The 17,355-nt window shown below is 31.5% G+C and overlaps 1 protein-coding gene across 4 annotated transcripts in view; it reads right to left on the bottom strand.

Moving 5' to 3' along the window:
• Window positions 1–17,355, bottom strand: part of LOC118185173 (protein lev-9-like) — a 144,134-nt gene that overhangs the window by 25,446 nt on the left and 101,333 nt on the right. For all 4 annotated transcript variants that reach the window (XM_085807295.1, XM_085807294.1, XM_085807297.1 and 1 more), the window contains one exon: window positions 3,204–3,374. In XM_085807295.1, coding sequence (XP_085663421.1) covers window positions 3,204–3,374 — 171 coding nt within the window. The remainder of the gene's footprint in view (window positions 1–3,203; window positions 3,375–17,355) is intronic.

Raw genomic sequence — 17,355 nt, 5'->3', positions numbered from 1 at the left:
CATCTAGATATTTAATTTGCTTGATGTAGGTAATAATACTAAGCATTACTATATCGACACAAATTTTCAGTTGCCTACAGAACAGAATATCTTTTTTTAAAAACAGTTTTTTTTTTTTTTTGGCTTGAAACCAGAAATCTAATGCTTATATATGTATATTGTGTTATAAGTTGCATTGCTCAAGAAACTAAAGTAAGAGATACATTTTGTGCAAGGATTGCTAAGCTGCCATGTGTATACATGACTACAAGAAAGCACAGAATATCATTCTTATAATATTCAGAAGCATTAGACTTAACATAGATCTTCAGAGCATGGCAACCAAAGTTCACCAGCTTTAGAAATATGCATTTCTGAACTTAATTATGCTGTTGGTCAGATGGGAATAAATGATAAATGCAATAAGCTTTTCATAAAAGAAAGTAATAAGTTTGAATATGAATCCAACCAGCCAAACATGATGAATGGCCTGAAATGATATCCATACTATCTCTGAGGTTACTTTGTAAATTATAAGAAATCATTTGAGAGATTTAGTACGGCTGAAGAAGAATGTTTTTCCAAGAGCTGAACTACTGCACTTTAACAATGGCCTTAGTGTCTGTAACAATGAATATTTTTTTTGAATTACAGCTGACTCAGCAGTTTTACCTAGTATGGAGAGTAAGCTGTTTGGATCCACATGTCAGGCAACAGCCATGTCAGATTTTTCTGGCTTTAAAAACTACTAAAATTTGGCAGTTTTCCAACAAATAGGAATAATTTATCTCAAGCATATTATTGATAACTTTAACACACTTGGACAACATTATGTATCCCATTTTCTTAATTATTTTATATATATATTTGACATTATTATTTCTTGATTATTTTATATATATATTTACATTTAACAATTCCAGGGTTTTTCCTGGTCTTGGTTTTTACATTATAACTTCTGATACTTTGATTAAGTATGTTGTGTGTTAGAATAAGGAAGGTGTTCTGTTGGAGGATAACAGTTGTTATAAGTAGAAAATTGAGTAACACATTAATGAGTGACATGCTTCTCAATTTTTATATAAGAAATCCTGTTTTGGGCAATTGGAAATTTAGTATATGATCTCTAAAATTTAGATGCAGCTTCTTGTATGGAACTATCATCTTATTGAAGAGATTTTAAGTCGCTTGCCTAGTTAAGACTGTTAACCAAGAATCTTGACTTAAAATAAACGAGAGAAAAGCCTGAAATAAAGGAGTAAGCCCATTCTAATTTTTTTTGTTGTGGGTAAGTGGGGAGGGGATCTGGATGATACATATTTTTCCATTTCTTTACACCTGTATTTTGACATGTATGCTTCCACCCCTTTCCAGCTGTATGTCTGCATTTGTTAAGAATCTTAATGGCAGAATCTTTAATATTTCCCCCTCCTAGAGCAGACCTTAAAGCAGTGGTAGCGTGGTGTTCCAATGATGACAGTAAAATTATTTAGCTTCTTACTTTTACTTATGCAAATTGTCAATAAAACATTATTAAAATTTCTCTATTCAGGTTATTTACATAAATACAGTCAAAAGTCTTTAATCCGGACTCGTCGGGACTTCGGCGATTCCGGATTTTCAGTTTTTCCGGATTATAGATCATCAGTTTAAATCTGGTAAGATGTCATACAGAAATTATAAAATTAAAAATATGACACCATAATTTATGAAATAAAGAGCAATTATGATCTAAAAGGTATCAAAATTTACAAAAAAAAGCTTAATATTTACTTGTTTACTTTATTAAACATTTCTTTCAAAGTGCGCATGCGTAAAGCATACATTACGCATAGTCGAAATTAGAAAATTGCAATGAGAAAACTATTTGATGTGTATTCGTGATATTTAAAATGACGAGGAATTTTATTTCAACCATATCAAAGACGGAGTACATCGAGATGAAATACTACATTTAGTAAGGAATTATAAGCCAAATAAAATAAAAACATCTGCCCTAAAGATAAGGATAGTGCTGACAGATCAACTTCCAGTTCATTGCGCGCCGCGATGTCCCCCCCCCCGCAGAGCAGCGTGAAATTGATAAACAGATTTCGGAATGGTTAGAGAAACAAAAGATATGCCTTTACCCATTTTTTTTGCAGCAATTCCACTTTTTGTTTGATGGACATCGAAACATGCTTTCGCTTTGTAGATCCTTTGGCAGCTCCAGAATCGGAAATTCTTTTTGACATAATCGAAAGTTCAAGCTTACTTTTATAAAATTGCTCTAACAGTCTGCAAAAAATAATAAGCCAGATCCAATATGAAGATTAAGGAACAACGCTATCTGAAACATTAAGTGAAATAGATAATTAGATAATTTTAGCTTAGCCTATACCGTCCATTATACATTAAACGCGCATGCGTAAATGTCACATGCACATGCGTAAAGGTATTATGCGCATGTGTGTAGCTTTGAGGTTTGGATTATAGATCATTCCGGATTATGGACGTCCGGATTAAAGACTTTTGACTGTAGTAAGATATACACTTTATCTGCTGAAGAATCTTGTGAAGCCTTGAAATGAATTCAACACAATTTTGTTGAAAATACTAATTAAAAAAAGCTCAATATTAACATATAAAAACATTATTTATAGCAAAGAACTTTTTGTAAACACATCTATTTGACAAAAGAATTCTGAATAACGACTCAAAGCCAATTTCACCACTTCATCTTCAGGTATTAAAAACAGCAGAAAAAAATAATTTTCCACGTTGCAGGTCTCAAGAGTTCGTTTAATAAAATATTTCCCATTTAATGATGCTACCGGATGATGTAATAACCCAAAAAAGCATCAATTTTGTTGTTGATCTACATTTGCTCTGAAAACTACATCTAAAAAAAAATTTTAATGTGTGGCCATTTTCTCTGTGAGGAATTATATACGTTAAAATCTTTGATTTCAAAGTGCTACAATTAAATTACATGTAAAAAAAATTAAAATCATAAAGAATCTATATTTAATAAATAAAAATAAATAAATTTTCCCATGCGTGTCTAAAAGTTTATAACTTTAAAAAAAGGGAAGGGGAGATAATTTTAGAAAAGCAAATATTCTTTTCACATATAGAAAAAGAGGTCAAAAGATAAATAAAAAATTTAGTTGCTGCTTAAAGTAAATATAATATTTAATTTCTATTAGCTATACTCAATAAATACAAACACAGAGATATCTTACAGATTGGGAGTTTATCAAGATCCCATTTTCCATTTTCCAGACACAAGAGAGTGCTTTTCCCCCTAAGTTCATATCCTTCATCACAGTGATATACAATAGTGCTATTAACATTTAATCCAAAAAGTGTTCTTGCACCATTCTTTATTTCTCCAGGATCATCGCATAAGTTAACTGCATTAAAACAGAAGAAAAATCTTAAAATTCAACAACAATAATTCATGATTAAATGTTAAATCCTACTGGCTTAACATTACTTTATTACAGAACATTATATTTCAGAGATCAACTCCATTAGAAAACTGCAGTTCAAAGATGATACAGTACAAAGTCAGAGATCCGGACTTTGGCAGTTCCAGATTTGGGATTTTCCCAGATATTAGATCACCAGTTTAAAACTTGCAAGATGCATGCAGAAATTATAAATATGAACTTGTGATTTATGAATTAGTGAAGCATTTATGATCTAAAGGGGTAACAAAATTTACAAAAAAAGCTTAATATTTATTTGTTTACTTTATTGAACATTTCTTTCAATGTAAGTTGTTTACATTGCTTTTTTTTTTTTTTTTTTTTTTTTTTTTTTTTTTTTTTTTTGGTGCTAATATTTTCTCTTTAATTCTGTAGACAGACACAATTTCTTACTCAATTACAAAGTTCCATTGTTCAAGTCCTGTAACTGCTGTGTTGAGAATTCCGACTAACGTCAGTCAAAATATTTTTCTTTTTTTCAATAAATTGTCAATTTCTTCACTGGTAGAGGTATTTTCTGGATATAGAATCATACTGCAGATTTGATGTCTGTTAATTTGTTTATAATTGGGGCACTGTCATTGCAATAAAAAACTTCTGTTATATCATTTTCATTTATTACCATTTCTTTAAAAAATGCATTAGTTGGAAAATTTAACCTCTGGTTTGCGATATCCGAAAACCTTCACATTTGCAGCTTTCATCCTCACCATGAAATATGCTAGCTGGCCATAAATTGTGCCAAGCAGTTTTTAAAGTATCTGGAGACCCATCCTCCCATGATCTTGTGATGCTCCACAAAACAGATTTTAAGTTACAATTTGAAAATTTCTTGAATAGTCTTGCTATCGTTCAAGAAATTTAACATAGATTTTAAAATTCTACTTGCATTTCCAGAACATGCACTATTCTGATATTTATAGACTGAATGATGGATGTACAATTTGGAGTAAAGAATAATAATAAGGATACATTATCTTTACTAAAATTTTAAGTCAAGTATGAGCCAAACAGTTGGCTACAATCAGGATAATTTTTACATCATCAGGTAAACCAACCGAATTCTGCGGAGCCTCGGGTATGAAATAATTTTCATACTAACCATTCGTTAACGTTTGTCATCTGTGTTCTTTTATTTACACGATATATAATGAGAAACTCTTTACTCCTTTAAATGCTTGAAGTCATGCATTTTTTCCAGATTATGAAAAGTTTACAATTGTGTGTTCCTGCAGCATTTGCGCATGCTAAAATTGTTAGTCTTGCTTTGAAATATTTGACATGAGTAGGAGCCTTTCCTACAGAGATTGCCAAGGTATTTTGCGGTACATATTGCTAGAAAAGACCGATTTCATCAGCATTGTAAATTTGTTCTGGAGATAACTTTTAACTATTCGTGAGTTGAATGAATTCATCAGCAAATAGTTCAGCAGCTTCATTATCAGCTGAAGCTTTTTCACCTAATATTCTTAATTGCCTTATACCATGGCGATTTTAAAGTTTGGTTAACCAACCTGCGATATGTACACTCCATTTCTAAGTTTATTTCTGAATGAAATATTTTAGAGGCTTGGCTTGAGCCATTAGCATTTGACCCATCAATGGCATGCCCTCACTGCGATGCTGTCTGACCTATGCAGTCATCACTTTGTCATGATCTTCACTCTTAGCATAACGAATAATTTTTCTGTTATTCATTGCAAGTGGGGTATCGGAATTCACAAAAAGTTTCTTTCTCGGTTTTCTTATGCCATATACAGTTTACTTTTCAATGCCATACTCTTAGCATAATTTTGAGGCAGATGTGCCTTTATCCATTTTTTGCAGAAATTCCACTTTCTGTTTAATGGACATTGACATATGCTTTTGCTTTGTAGACCCTGTTGCAGCTCCTGAATTAGAAACTCTTTTCAACATAATCAAAAGTTGAAACTTTAATTTTCATAAAATTGCTGCAGTAAAAACAGCCTGCAAAAAATAATTATGCTGGATCAAATCAGAAAGTTAAGGAATAGCACAATCTGCTATATTTTGACTGAAATTCCTTGGATTCAGTAAAGTATAATTTTAGCCTAGCTCAATAGCATCCGCTATACATTATTGGCTATGTAAAATGAGATTAGCGACAAAATACAAGTTAAAATCGTAAAAACAACCTTGTATTTACGATTTTGATTGTCACATTAGCGTGTTTCTCTTCTAGTCTAAAATACAAGTTGTTCACTAAGCCTGATTGTATTAGTTTAGATATTTATTATACTTACGTCTTTATGGCTTATCTGAGTCCTGAATAAATAAATTCTCATATACACTTAAGGACAGCCGGTTCTAGATATCTTACCACCTGATGCAGTCTCTGCGGATCCTAAATTCTGCTATTAAGTGCCTTTCTGTTTTTGCATCCCAGTGCTTTACCTAAATTCCAAAAATATTTTCATCCCTTAATTTTGTTGCTCAGTGCTTTTCTAAATTCCAAAAATCTTGTCTTCCCTAAATTCTGCCGCCCGATGCATGCATATGAGCTCTGGCGCCGGTTCTGGGTTTATGTGAAAAACAAATCAGTTATTCTTAATTCAAATAGCACTAAATGTAATCTTTTGGCCAATGAGTATCATTAACAAAATCTATTTTTAGCATATGGAAACAAATCTTTGTTAAATATTTCCTCGTTAATATTCCTTAGCACATTTAACTTAAATCTGTAATCACTGCCAAGCATAATGTCAATATAAAAGGTTACCATATTCTTTACTTATTAAATTATGAATATAAAAAGAAAATTGATTGGGCATTGCTATATGAGTCATTACTCAAGTTGTTGTGTAGATAAACATGCAGTGATAAAAGCAAAATATAATAAACAATGATTCGACAGGGTCGTGTCAGAGAAATAAAACATTAGTAGGCGTAAAATCAATGATGTTTCTATCTAGAATGCTTCAGTTTGAGATGTATGCCATGGAGCATACAGCTACAGAGCCAAATTATTGATGACACAAGCTTATGCTAAATTATTGTTTCTTCAATAACAAGGTATTTATTTAGTGCTGAAGGGAAATTTAGAATAAGGACTCTCCACATGTTTTATTTATGGGGGGGATCATATGCACATGTGTAAAGCATTAAGAAAAATTGTTGGCTGTTTTGAGGTCTGAATTTTAGATCATTAGATATTGGATGTCCGGATTTCAGACTTTGTACTGTACTGAAAATTCGAAATAGAATGCTTTTATAAGTAAAACGTCTCGTACATACAAGAATACTATAAATAACAATAAAAATTTTCAAAAAATTACAGTAATAATAAAAATAAGTTAGTATTTAAATAATACCTAAAAATTCTCACGCCATATCAAAATGCAATATTTAAGCAAAAGTCAATTTAAACTAATGCATTAGTTATATTTTCATAATTAAATAAATTTAATCCTAATTTTTCCCATATGCAATATAAAGCCATTTACAACTATGAATAAATAATACATATGATTTTGCCTAACAAATGTAAAAATGGAGAAAGGCATGTTTTAATTTGAATGGTAAGGGACTGACAATTATTAGCAATGGAAGCAAATTTACTTTTTTTCTTTTGTAAAATACAGTTTGCGTGTTTAACCCATTAACGAGCTCGCTCCTCGGAATGAAATGCTTTGAAAATGGAACTGTTGTCAGTCAACAAACTCCTCCATAAAAAAAATCGCTTTCGTTTTCTGAAATCTCTCTAAGATGGCCAAGCCTAGGGCAGTATGTTTGCTTCCCCTTAGTGTGATGGATAAGCCATAAAATTGCCTCCCCGCTATTGAACAGCAAGAAGTACTTGTAGCGTTTAGTTTCATCTCTTCTCTTTCTTTGTACTTGTAATTTGTAGACTTGTTTCTTTTAATATGTGTCATCGGAATTTTCCGAAATCTTTTTAGAATTTTAGCTTTCAAGCTTGTAAATTTACAATTATTCGACATGTTTTATTGGGTGGTATTTTAAGAAAGATCATTATTTATTTTGTTACACAATTTTTTTACTATTTACTTATCTATTTTATTTAGTTTTAGTAGGCCAATTTATTTTGGGAAATTAAATTTTAATCCATTCTTTTACCAACTCAGTTTTCATCACATTATAAGTCCATATACGAGGGTTGGAACTTTAATAAAGGCAACTATTTATTTACAAGGAATACAAAAGTGATTCATGTCACCATGTTTTACAGTCCTTCAATATAGTCGGCAGCATTGTGTACAACCCGTTTCCAACGATGTGGAAGTCGCAGAATACCTGTAGCAGCGCCTGTTTTGTTGATAGTTTGAATGGACCGGTCTACTGCCGCAAGAATCTCAGGAACAGTTTGGAAGCGAGGGCCACGAAGTGGTTCTTTCATCTTAGGAATTAAGTCATAGTCACAAGGGCTTAGATCTGGGGAGTATGGTGGATGGTAAAGCACTTCCCAGCCCCATCGCTTGAACAAATCAGTCACAGCTTGCGCTGCATGTGGCCGAGTATTGTCATGCAAAATAAGAGGAGCGTTCTGCAGAAAGTGTCGCCGTTTTTTTCTCAAAGCTGGTCGGAGATTGTGCTCCAAAAATGAGCAGTAATACTGTGCAGTGACGGTCTGCTGTGAGGGAACGGTATGCGTTAGGATGACACCATCACAGTTGTACACGAGAATCACCATAACTTTCACATTGCTGGGGTTCTGACGAAATTTCGAACGTCGTGGTGACCCATGATGATGTCATTCGTTTGATTGGCGTTTCAGTTCTGGCTAGTACGATCGGGCCCAAGTCTCATCCAGCATAATGATATGGCGTAAAAAAGCATCTCCTTCGCGCTCATAGTGCTCCAGGTGGGTTCGGGCAGCATCTTATCGTAGCCATTTCTGCATTTCCATCAATTGACGTGGAACCCATCATGAAGCAATTTTTCTCATGGACAGGCGTTCCTTCAGAATGTGCAGCACAGTTGTATGCGCTAATCCTATTTGTCCGGTCAGCTGATGAATCGTTTGGCGGTGATCACTGTCCATTAGTGCGGCAACAGCTTGCACATCTGCATCGCTGACATTCGGACGACCTGGCCGCAGCATGTCTGCCACATTTTGGCGTCCTTCATTGAATGCTTTCACCCATCTTGCTATGGTTCTGTAAGGCAATGCAGATTCCCCGCAAGCCTCTTGAAGCCCTTGATGACGCTGTCGTGCTGTACGACCTCTGGCACATTCAATTTTTATCCAACATCGTTGTTCTTGTTTTGAAAACATCCTGACAACACTCATTTTAGACCGCAAGCTAATACAAGGATTCGTTCTTCGAGTCACTCCGCATGCGCGTGACGTAGGCAGGATGAGTCTTTTTGCTGAGAGGTAAGGTAGGTATGTAGTTTACGTGTGGTATATGTGATATTCTTTGGTTTTGTTGCGTAGCGTTTTTTCAGCTGTGTTGCCTCTATTAAAGTTCCAACCCTTGTATATTTACGATGAGAGTACAATATTTATCAGGAATTTTTGGAAAATTTGGCATACGTTAGCATTGAATTTTTTCCACAAGTTGTTCGTTAACAGTTGAGCTCATCCTCGTAAACACTTGATCTTTTCAGCATGGAATTGGCAATCAATAATCTTCCTAATGTTTTTCGGGATTTTATAACAATTTCTAGAATTTTGTCGATTTTCTACAAATATTTTGGTACGTTTAGCTATTATACAGTTGCTAGTAATGTGGAATTTAAAACCAAAAATGTATTCCTTCATTGATTTGAGAGATAGCATTTGGAATTTAAATGGAAGTTTAAACGAATTTGATACAATCTTACCACAGAGTAGAAAGAATTATTTCTCTGTGGATGGATTTTCTCACTTTTCCGCATTTTATACATTAAATGCATAAAGCAGACACGCACAAAAATTCCTTTTGATTCTTACGGTTTCAGTTAAATGAATTGTAATATATACATATATATTTTAACTTTCAAAATGTATTTGCTCGTTTATGCATAAATTTAAAATCGAGGGACTTCCAATTACAAATTGTATGACTAAATTGCAGTACTTAAGCTAATAACTGAAATTATAGTACTGAAATGACATAGAATATAAGGATAATTATAGTTAATTTAAATAAATTTCTATTCTATTGTAGTCTAATAAATTTCTACTTTCATTTAAAATTTATTATTAGCACCTCCTGCAGTTTTATGCAATCATAGGATTTTCCGAATTCTATTAGGTCCTTAACATAATTTCAAGGCCTAATAGAAAAGTGATAATATGGAAAGACTATGTTTTAAGTACCAATAGCCAAGTATTTGTAATTAAATAATTAAATAAAAATAAATATTAAACACCAGTCGCTTTTTTATTTATTTTTAGTCATATAACAAAAGATAAACAAGAATACTATTACATCTAAGAATTTTTAGCAAATTATTTTGCTAATTTTATGAGGAATTTTAAGAATGAGGAAACACGGTAAAAATGTTTTAATGATTGAATTCACCGTTAAAAATCAAACAAACCACAAAATTCCTTTTTCCCAAAACTGCGTAAAATGTTTTGATTAAATATGATTTGAATGAGTTTTCCAATTCTGTTTTGAGTGATATAAATTAGGATATAAATATTATTAAATTAGGATATAAATTATTATTAAAAATAATTTTTATATTATAACCTAGCAGAATATCGTTTACCGTTAAAAATTATATCTAAAATAATTAAATTTTGTAAAAGAATAAAAAATATAATTAACTGTTCCATTTTCTCCTTTATGCATCTAATTATATAAAAATGGAATCTGGCTAGAGAATTTATGACTTGTATATGAACTAAAAATTGGCATCTTGACAAAACTTGTCAGAGCATAAAAAGCGTATATTCTGTGATATTAGTGTATTAATCATACTTCTGTATACGTAAATGCAGTTTATAATTACCAGCATAAGTATCATAATGGATTTTACTAAAACGACGAAAACTGAATGCATGATCCTAGCATTATCAAACTACGGCTCTTTATCCCGTTAAGTATTGCTTGGGTCGTAACCAACACAAGTTTTATTTTTGAAATATTATTCCAAATAAAACAGGAAGCATTAAACAAAATGCATTTTAAACAGTTTTACTTTTTTATATGCACAGAAATGTTAAGTAGCTTTAAATTTTACTTCATTTCTGAAACTTCTGCGGTACTATTTTTAGAACAGATCAAGGACTTTAAATAACAAGTACATTTTAGTAATATGCAATGTTAATAATATAGTTCAAATGTTATTGAACAGGTGTACCATTTATATCTGGCACTGGAAGAAGCAAAATTTATCTGATGATCCAATCTTCATTTAATGAATTAATGGATAATGATATAGGGTGAGCTGCTGGTCAGCCTGTTAGTTACATACAAAAGCTAAACTACTTTCTTTTTTCCCACCGGCAGTGAGGCAGCCAATCCACTGGGGCAGTTCACATAGGCAAACTACTATTTGCTTGTAAAAAAACTGTACTTAAAGCTTACAGCTTATTTTAAATAAATTTCGTATACTGAATACAGCTCCCCCGAAAAGCACTGTTTTCTATTTTATTTGTTTTAGATTTCAGATTAAAGGAAAATAATCAGTTCTGTTTCTCAGAGACGGGATTCCTGCCTGTTTGTTTTTCGTGGTTTTCTACATGTGTAATCCAGTTTCCTACTGAAAGGGCTCCATGAAGGTCCATAGCTCTCATATGCTTTGTTATATTTAAATAACCCTAACCCTCATACTACAAGAACTATCACACTAAATTAGGGTAAAAGATTTCGAAACAAGATTTTAAATAAGACTCAGATCCTCTTAGAAAGTTTCCTTCCTTTTGGGCAGATAAACAATTGCGTGCTTCGCCGCAATCCAAATACATTAAACCCGTCTATATTAACAGCTATCATTCTATCTTTGTAAAGAAATATTAAGATAAAAACATGTAAATATCAAATTTGCTTTAGACTGCAAATATTTTTAAGCAATTGACATTTTAAGCAGCAGAGCTTTTTAATGGACTCATGAACAACTAAAAATTGCAGCTGGTATAGTGGTTAGCGTTGCTGACTGTAGTATCGAAGGATCCGGCTCGAATCCTGGAGAAGGATGAATGTTTGTAAATGTATAATATCCATGCAGCATCAGGGCACTTTAAATATTCAGCAAGCCGAAAGTCCTCTCTAGAGGATGATGGTAGGGCAACAACTGAAAATTAAGAAAAAAGAATCTAAAATTAGTATAAAACTCTTCCGATTCCTAAAGCAAGCAAAACCTTTCCATCGGGCGATAAATTCTACTCATATAAGAACAGTTGTATTTTTATAGTATTTATCAAGTTAAATTTATGAGAACCTACTCAAAGTTTGGTTTTTCAGAGCCTTTGTGATTCATCAGAATGGTGATAAGATCATTAAGTGTGGGAGAGGCAAAAAAAATGTTTTAAATGAAATAATTGCTGCAAAATGCACGAAGTATATGTAGTTATATAAATAATTAAAAATATGCAAAATTTCTTCTGATGACCTCTTTCAAACAGCATAATATTTCTACAAAGAAGTAGCACATATTTAGTTCACTCGTGGTATTCGGGGCTATGAACAGAAGGTCGATTGGGGGCTATGAACAGAAGATTTTTATACTACTTCCTGATAAGCTAGTGAGTAAATTTTGTAAACATATTGACTGCGGATGATAATACAATATGGTAAGACAAATTTTATAAAATTCCATTAATTTTTTTTTAATTTAATGTTAAGTTTATTCTTTATTATATAAATAATTGAAATACTTAAATTTGACATTCTAATAAATATTTTATCTTAACTTTCTGAAAAATTGAATTTTTTTTTAAATGTATAAAAATGAATTAAATCCTGAATTTTTTCCAGTCTTATGACAGTAAAATTTTAGAATCATCAGTTTGTATATCCGTACATATTATAAGAAAGTATCTCATTCTTTTTTTAGGGCTCTTGTGATGTATGTGATAGTAGATCGGACTAGCAGTCAGGTCTGCGGTTTGTATCCGTGCGAGAGCATAGAGGGTTTTTCGTATTTTCTCCTCAGAAAAACAGAATGTATCGAAACGTGATAGACGATAATTTGTGAACACATGAATTATGCCAACAGAGTCTCGTGCTTCTTCTCTTTCACACTATAAGAGGGGAAAAATAAGGAATTATGCCATTCTCCTTATCTTGCTACAAATGGATATTCTTCCAATTAGAATTTGGAAGACTTTGTTGGTAGAAGAATAATGACAGCACAGCTGAATTTTCGCATTTCTTGCTTCGAAAAAACCCAAGGTCCGCATATTATTCCGCCTTTCGCAAATTTTTCATATTTACTTTTTGTGGTATCACTTTTCCATTACAGTATGTTGATAGGTGAAACAACCCCGTAAAACGTTTTTTACATAATTTACATTCAAGTTACTTTAAAACACAATTTTCGGAATTAAACTTCCTACATATATGGGTTCACTCTTTTTTGATACTTCTAGTAAATTTATATTAGGAAATAATATAATCAATATTTCTTTAGTAAATAAATTATTATTATCTTACTTTGCACAAGTATTAGAAAAATTTGTTTTCGAGCTAAGTGAATTTTAGATCACTCAATATATATATATATATATATATATATATATATATATACCGCATTTTATAGTTTCATTACACAAAAGTTTTATACCTTAGAGAGTATATCTTGTCTAGTAGATATCGTATTGCTTGAATTTTGAGCGAAAAGGAAAGTCAAGATTTAAAAAAAAAGTGCTTTCCTCCGTTCAGTGCTGTATCTTTTTACTGACGAATTAACATCAATAGATAGACTGTGTTCTCCTGAAGGTTTGTCCTTTGTGTAAACGATTAGGGGAAACCGGAAAAGCAATAAAATAATTTTTCACTCATGAATCCGCATCTTCAAGAAGCATCAACTCCCAGTGAGTAAAAGCGACCATCTGAGAAGGTGTATTATAGCATAAAACGGTTTGAAAATTCCAAATAACATTAATTTAGAGAAATTTTTATGGATGCAATATATAATTCTTAGATAAAAGTATAAAATAAGTAAAAGGGGCGATGTAGCATGTTTTTCGCTACTTTTAATTTTTAGAATAGGGCCCCAAAACATATTACTGTCGACCTGTATTTAGATTTGCTAACTTTACTAAAGCACGCGATATTTATCTTCTAAGATAGAAATATTCCACTTCTGGTGAACTTTCTAAGGAAAGCTTACATGCATTTAGGTTTACATATAGAGAAAAATCATGAAAATTCCATGCAGCTGATCTATTCCGTCGCTGAAATTAGAAGCCTACAAGAATTGATAGTGTTGTGTTGCTTCAGCGACTAGATTTCTCACTTTGATTTTGGAATTAGAAATATAATTACAAAGCTCTCCACTAGAGGAGATCATAATTCATTATTTTTTCACACATATAAAATCTGGTTAAATGTTTCCTCGTTTATAAATTACAGAAGTTTTTTTTCAATAATTCCTGATATTTTAAAGAAAAATTTTCTTTTTTCTTTTCTTTTTTTTTTTTTTTTTTTTTTTTTTTTTTTTTTTTTTTTTTTGTAGCAGGTTTAAATAATTGTTGATTGAAACCACAATAATTTTAACTAACAATCTGAAAATGACACAAATGGCGTGAACTCTTTCATAATTATATTACTCTTTAGCATTAAAAAAACTTAACTTGGGTTGAAGATTACCTCAGAAGAGTTTTTTTTAATTTCTTAATATAGATGCCATACAGTCTGGTAATACATATCTAATAATACATAATAATAAGTCTGGTTATACTACAGCCATATTGTGTGTTTTGCTGTATTCAAATAATTCTAGCCTTCAAACTACGGCACCTATCACTCTAAATCAAGATGAAAGTTTTCTAAACAAGATTTTTAAATTGGGCTGTGGGGGTTCCAGTGGCCAATCGCTAAAACTGCTGAATACTGGTAATTCGACGTGGGTTCAAATCCTGTCAAACGCGCTTGTTCTATGAAAGTTTTCCAGGATTTTTCTACATTCAGTGTGGATGAGATCTAGTTCCCCTTAGAAATTCCCTCCGTGATAGTTTAAATCCTCTTGCGCGAATTCCAAATCCATTAAATTTTCTTTATTAAGTACAATTATAATTCTTTCTTTTTAGAGAAATCACAGAGAAAAAAACTGTAAACATCAAATCGAGTGCGATTAAGTTAATATTTTGAGCGGGAAAGCTTTTTTAATATGTTCATAAGCAACTGAAAATTAGGGGAAGAAAAAATTTTAAATTGGCATAAAACTTTGTCGATTTCTGCAACAATCTATATAAATGCGTTTAAAAACTTCTGCTGAAATATGAAGAGTTGTATTTTTAAAGCATTTATTAGTGAGATCTGTAATTATATACCCAGCTTTTAGTTTTCATAACCTTCCATTCATCAGAATAAAGTCATTAAGCGTAAGGGGGGCAAAAAAGGAATTTTAAAGAAAAGATTATTTTTACAAAATGACTCAAAATTTCCTGAGCTAGTATAAGTAATTATGTAACTCAAATAATTAAATATTTGCGAAAATTTTGTTGACCTCTCTCAGTCTTACCAATATTTCTGTATAGATATAGAACATAATTAAATATCGATAATGAGTATCATAGATAGTGGAGGATATAGAATGAGCATCACAATATATAATTATGTTTGTTGCAAAAGCAGCCACTTTGATAAATGAACATAACTGTCGGGAATCGCATATGAATGTCACATACATGCTTTATAATACCAAGAATGTTATAAAAATGACGGTTATCTGATATCAACATTTACCAAACTTTCCAAACTGTTTAAAAATATAATATTTAAGAGTCGGCAAGTTTGTTTAAAAAATTGTATGCATTTCAATCATAGTGTTTGTCGCTATAATCAGAAGCTCATCATCGATATTTAGACTATTTCTCGATAAGCTACAGAATTCAAATTTTGTACTCACACCGTTTACGGATGGAATTATAAAATTCAATTTAGAGGTCTTAAAATTTAATGTTGAAAAAATTTTCTGTGCATATTTTCATTTAAAGAATAAACTAAAAATCTCACAGATTTTAAGTTTGCATCACTTTACAGAGCGTAAAATAGCTTTTGAAATGAAATTTGCATAAAATTAATATAATTTCTGATTTTGGGCGAATTGTTAAAACTTTATACTTTTATGAGGTAAGAGGAATTTTGGAAGTAAAAGACTGAACCAAAAGGAGAAAAATAATTTGTTATACAGATTAATGGGAATAAGAGCCCCTTTGAAAAATTCCTGTACAGTTTTATAACAAGAATAATAGATTCTTAAATAATGAAATCAAATAATCGAATCGCATTGTCAAAAGTATAAGATTTATAAATTGATCAGGAGAGCCACACTTTTTTTATTATTTGTGATATAAATTTGTAGAAATTTTTTTAAAGAGAATTATTTAATCACATGTTCCCAGTAAATTATATAATACATTATTTTCCTCATTTTATTTCATTAATAATTTTATGAGTCATAAATAAAAGTTTATTTTGTAAAAATGTGTTTATTTTAATCATTAAATGTTCTAAAACGGAAATTCTTAATTCCTTTTATATATACATTCACTTTGTAACTGGTAATAAATTTGTTTTTTTAGAGTCAGTGTAAGGCCTTTATCTCAAAACATCAAGAAGACTTCTTCCCGCGCTAATGACAGCCATTACCCATTGTCGTCTGGGGTGCGTGGACCCTTGTCCCCTTAGGCAATGGGGGTTGGAAGACGTACAAAAATACGGGCTAGTCGTTTTTGCCGTGTTTTTTCACTATTACAAAAACACGGGAAGATCCGTTTTCGAGGATACATTTAAACTAACAATAATTCGTAACGAACCACCTGCATAAAAGACGAGAAAATACAGGTCAAACCGTTAATGGGTTAACACAAAATAGCTTGAAAATATTACGGTAAAACCACACTGGCTAGAAATGTTAAAAATTATCCAGAGCTAAAATTATTTTATTAAGAGAGAAAAAAATAATCCGTAAGCTGAACTTATGCAGAATCCATGCACTTTTGTAATAAATAAAAAAAGAAAATTTAATGAGATTACTGGAATTATTTTTGAAATACTTAGTTATTATATGCCTTGCCATTAGGCACTACACAGAAAGGGAGAGATGCCCTGTGTATGCATTACAGTAGAAAGTCAGAAATCTGGACTTGTTGGGACTTCGGCGATTCTGGATTTGGGATTTTTTAAGATATTAGAACATCAGTTTAAATCTAGTAAGATGGCATGGAGAAATTATAAAATTAAAAATATGAAATCGTGATTTATGAAATAATGAAGTATTTATGACCTAAAGGGTATCAAAATTTACAAAAAAAAAAAAAAAAAAAAAAAAAAAAAAAAAAGCTTAATATTTGTTTACCTTATTAAACATTTCTTTTAGTGCAAGTTGTTTAAGTTGCTTCGTTTTTTGTGCTAATACTTTCTATTTAATTCTGCAGACAGACATAATCTCTTGTTCAGTTACATTGTTGAAGTCCTGTAACTGCTGTTTCGAGAATTCTGACTAACTTGTCAATCGAAATTTTCTCGTTTTCAGTAACTTCTCTGTCACTTTCTTCATTAACCGGTAGCGGTATTTTCTGGATTTAAACTATACTACAGATTTCGCTATTCATTCATTGATTCATGATTGAGAAGTACTGTCATCACAATGAAAAACTTCTTTCATATCATCTTCATTTATTACTGTTTCTCCACATTTCTTTAGAAAATCCGTTAATTAGAAAATTTCACCTTTGTTTTGCGATATCTGTAAACTTAAAATTAGTGGCTATCATCATCAAATTTAGCTATCCTTCACTATGCATGTTTGCCTATGCACC

This window comes from Stegodyphus dumicola, chromosome X1, assembly GCF_044657685.1.
Source record: "Stegodyphus dumicola isolate Sdum_Otavi_A_Nest chromosome X1, ASM4465768v1".
Classification (NCBI taxonomy): Eukaryota; Metazoa; Arthropoda; class Arachnida; order Araneae; family Eresidae; genus Stegodyphus; species Stegodyphus dumicola.
Note: the sequence above shows the minus strand (reverse complement) of the source record. Positions and strands in the feature narration are given on the sequence as shown.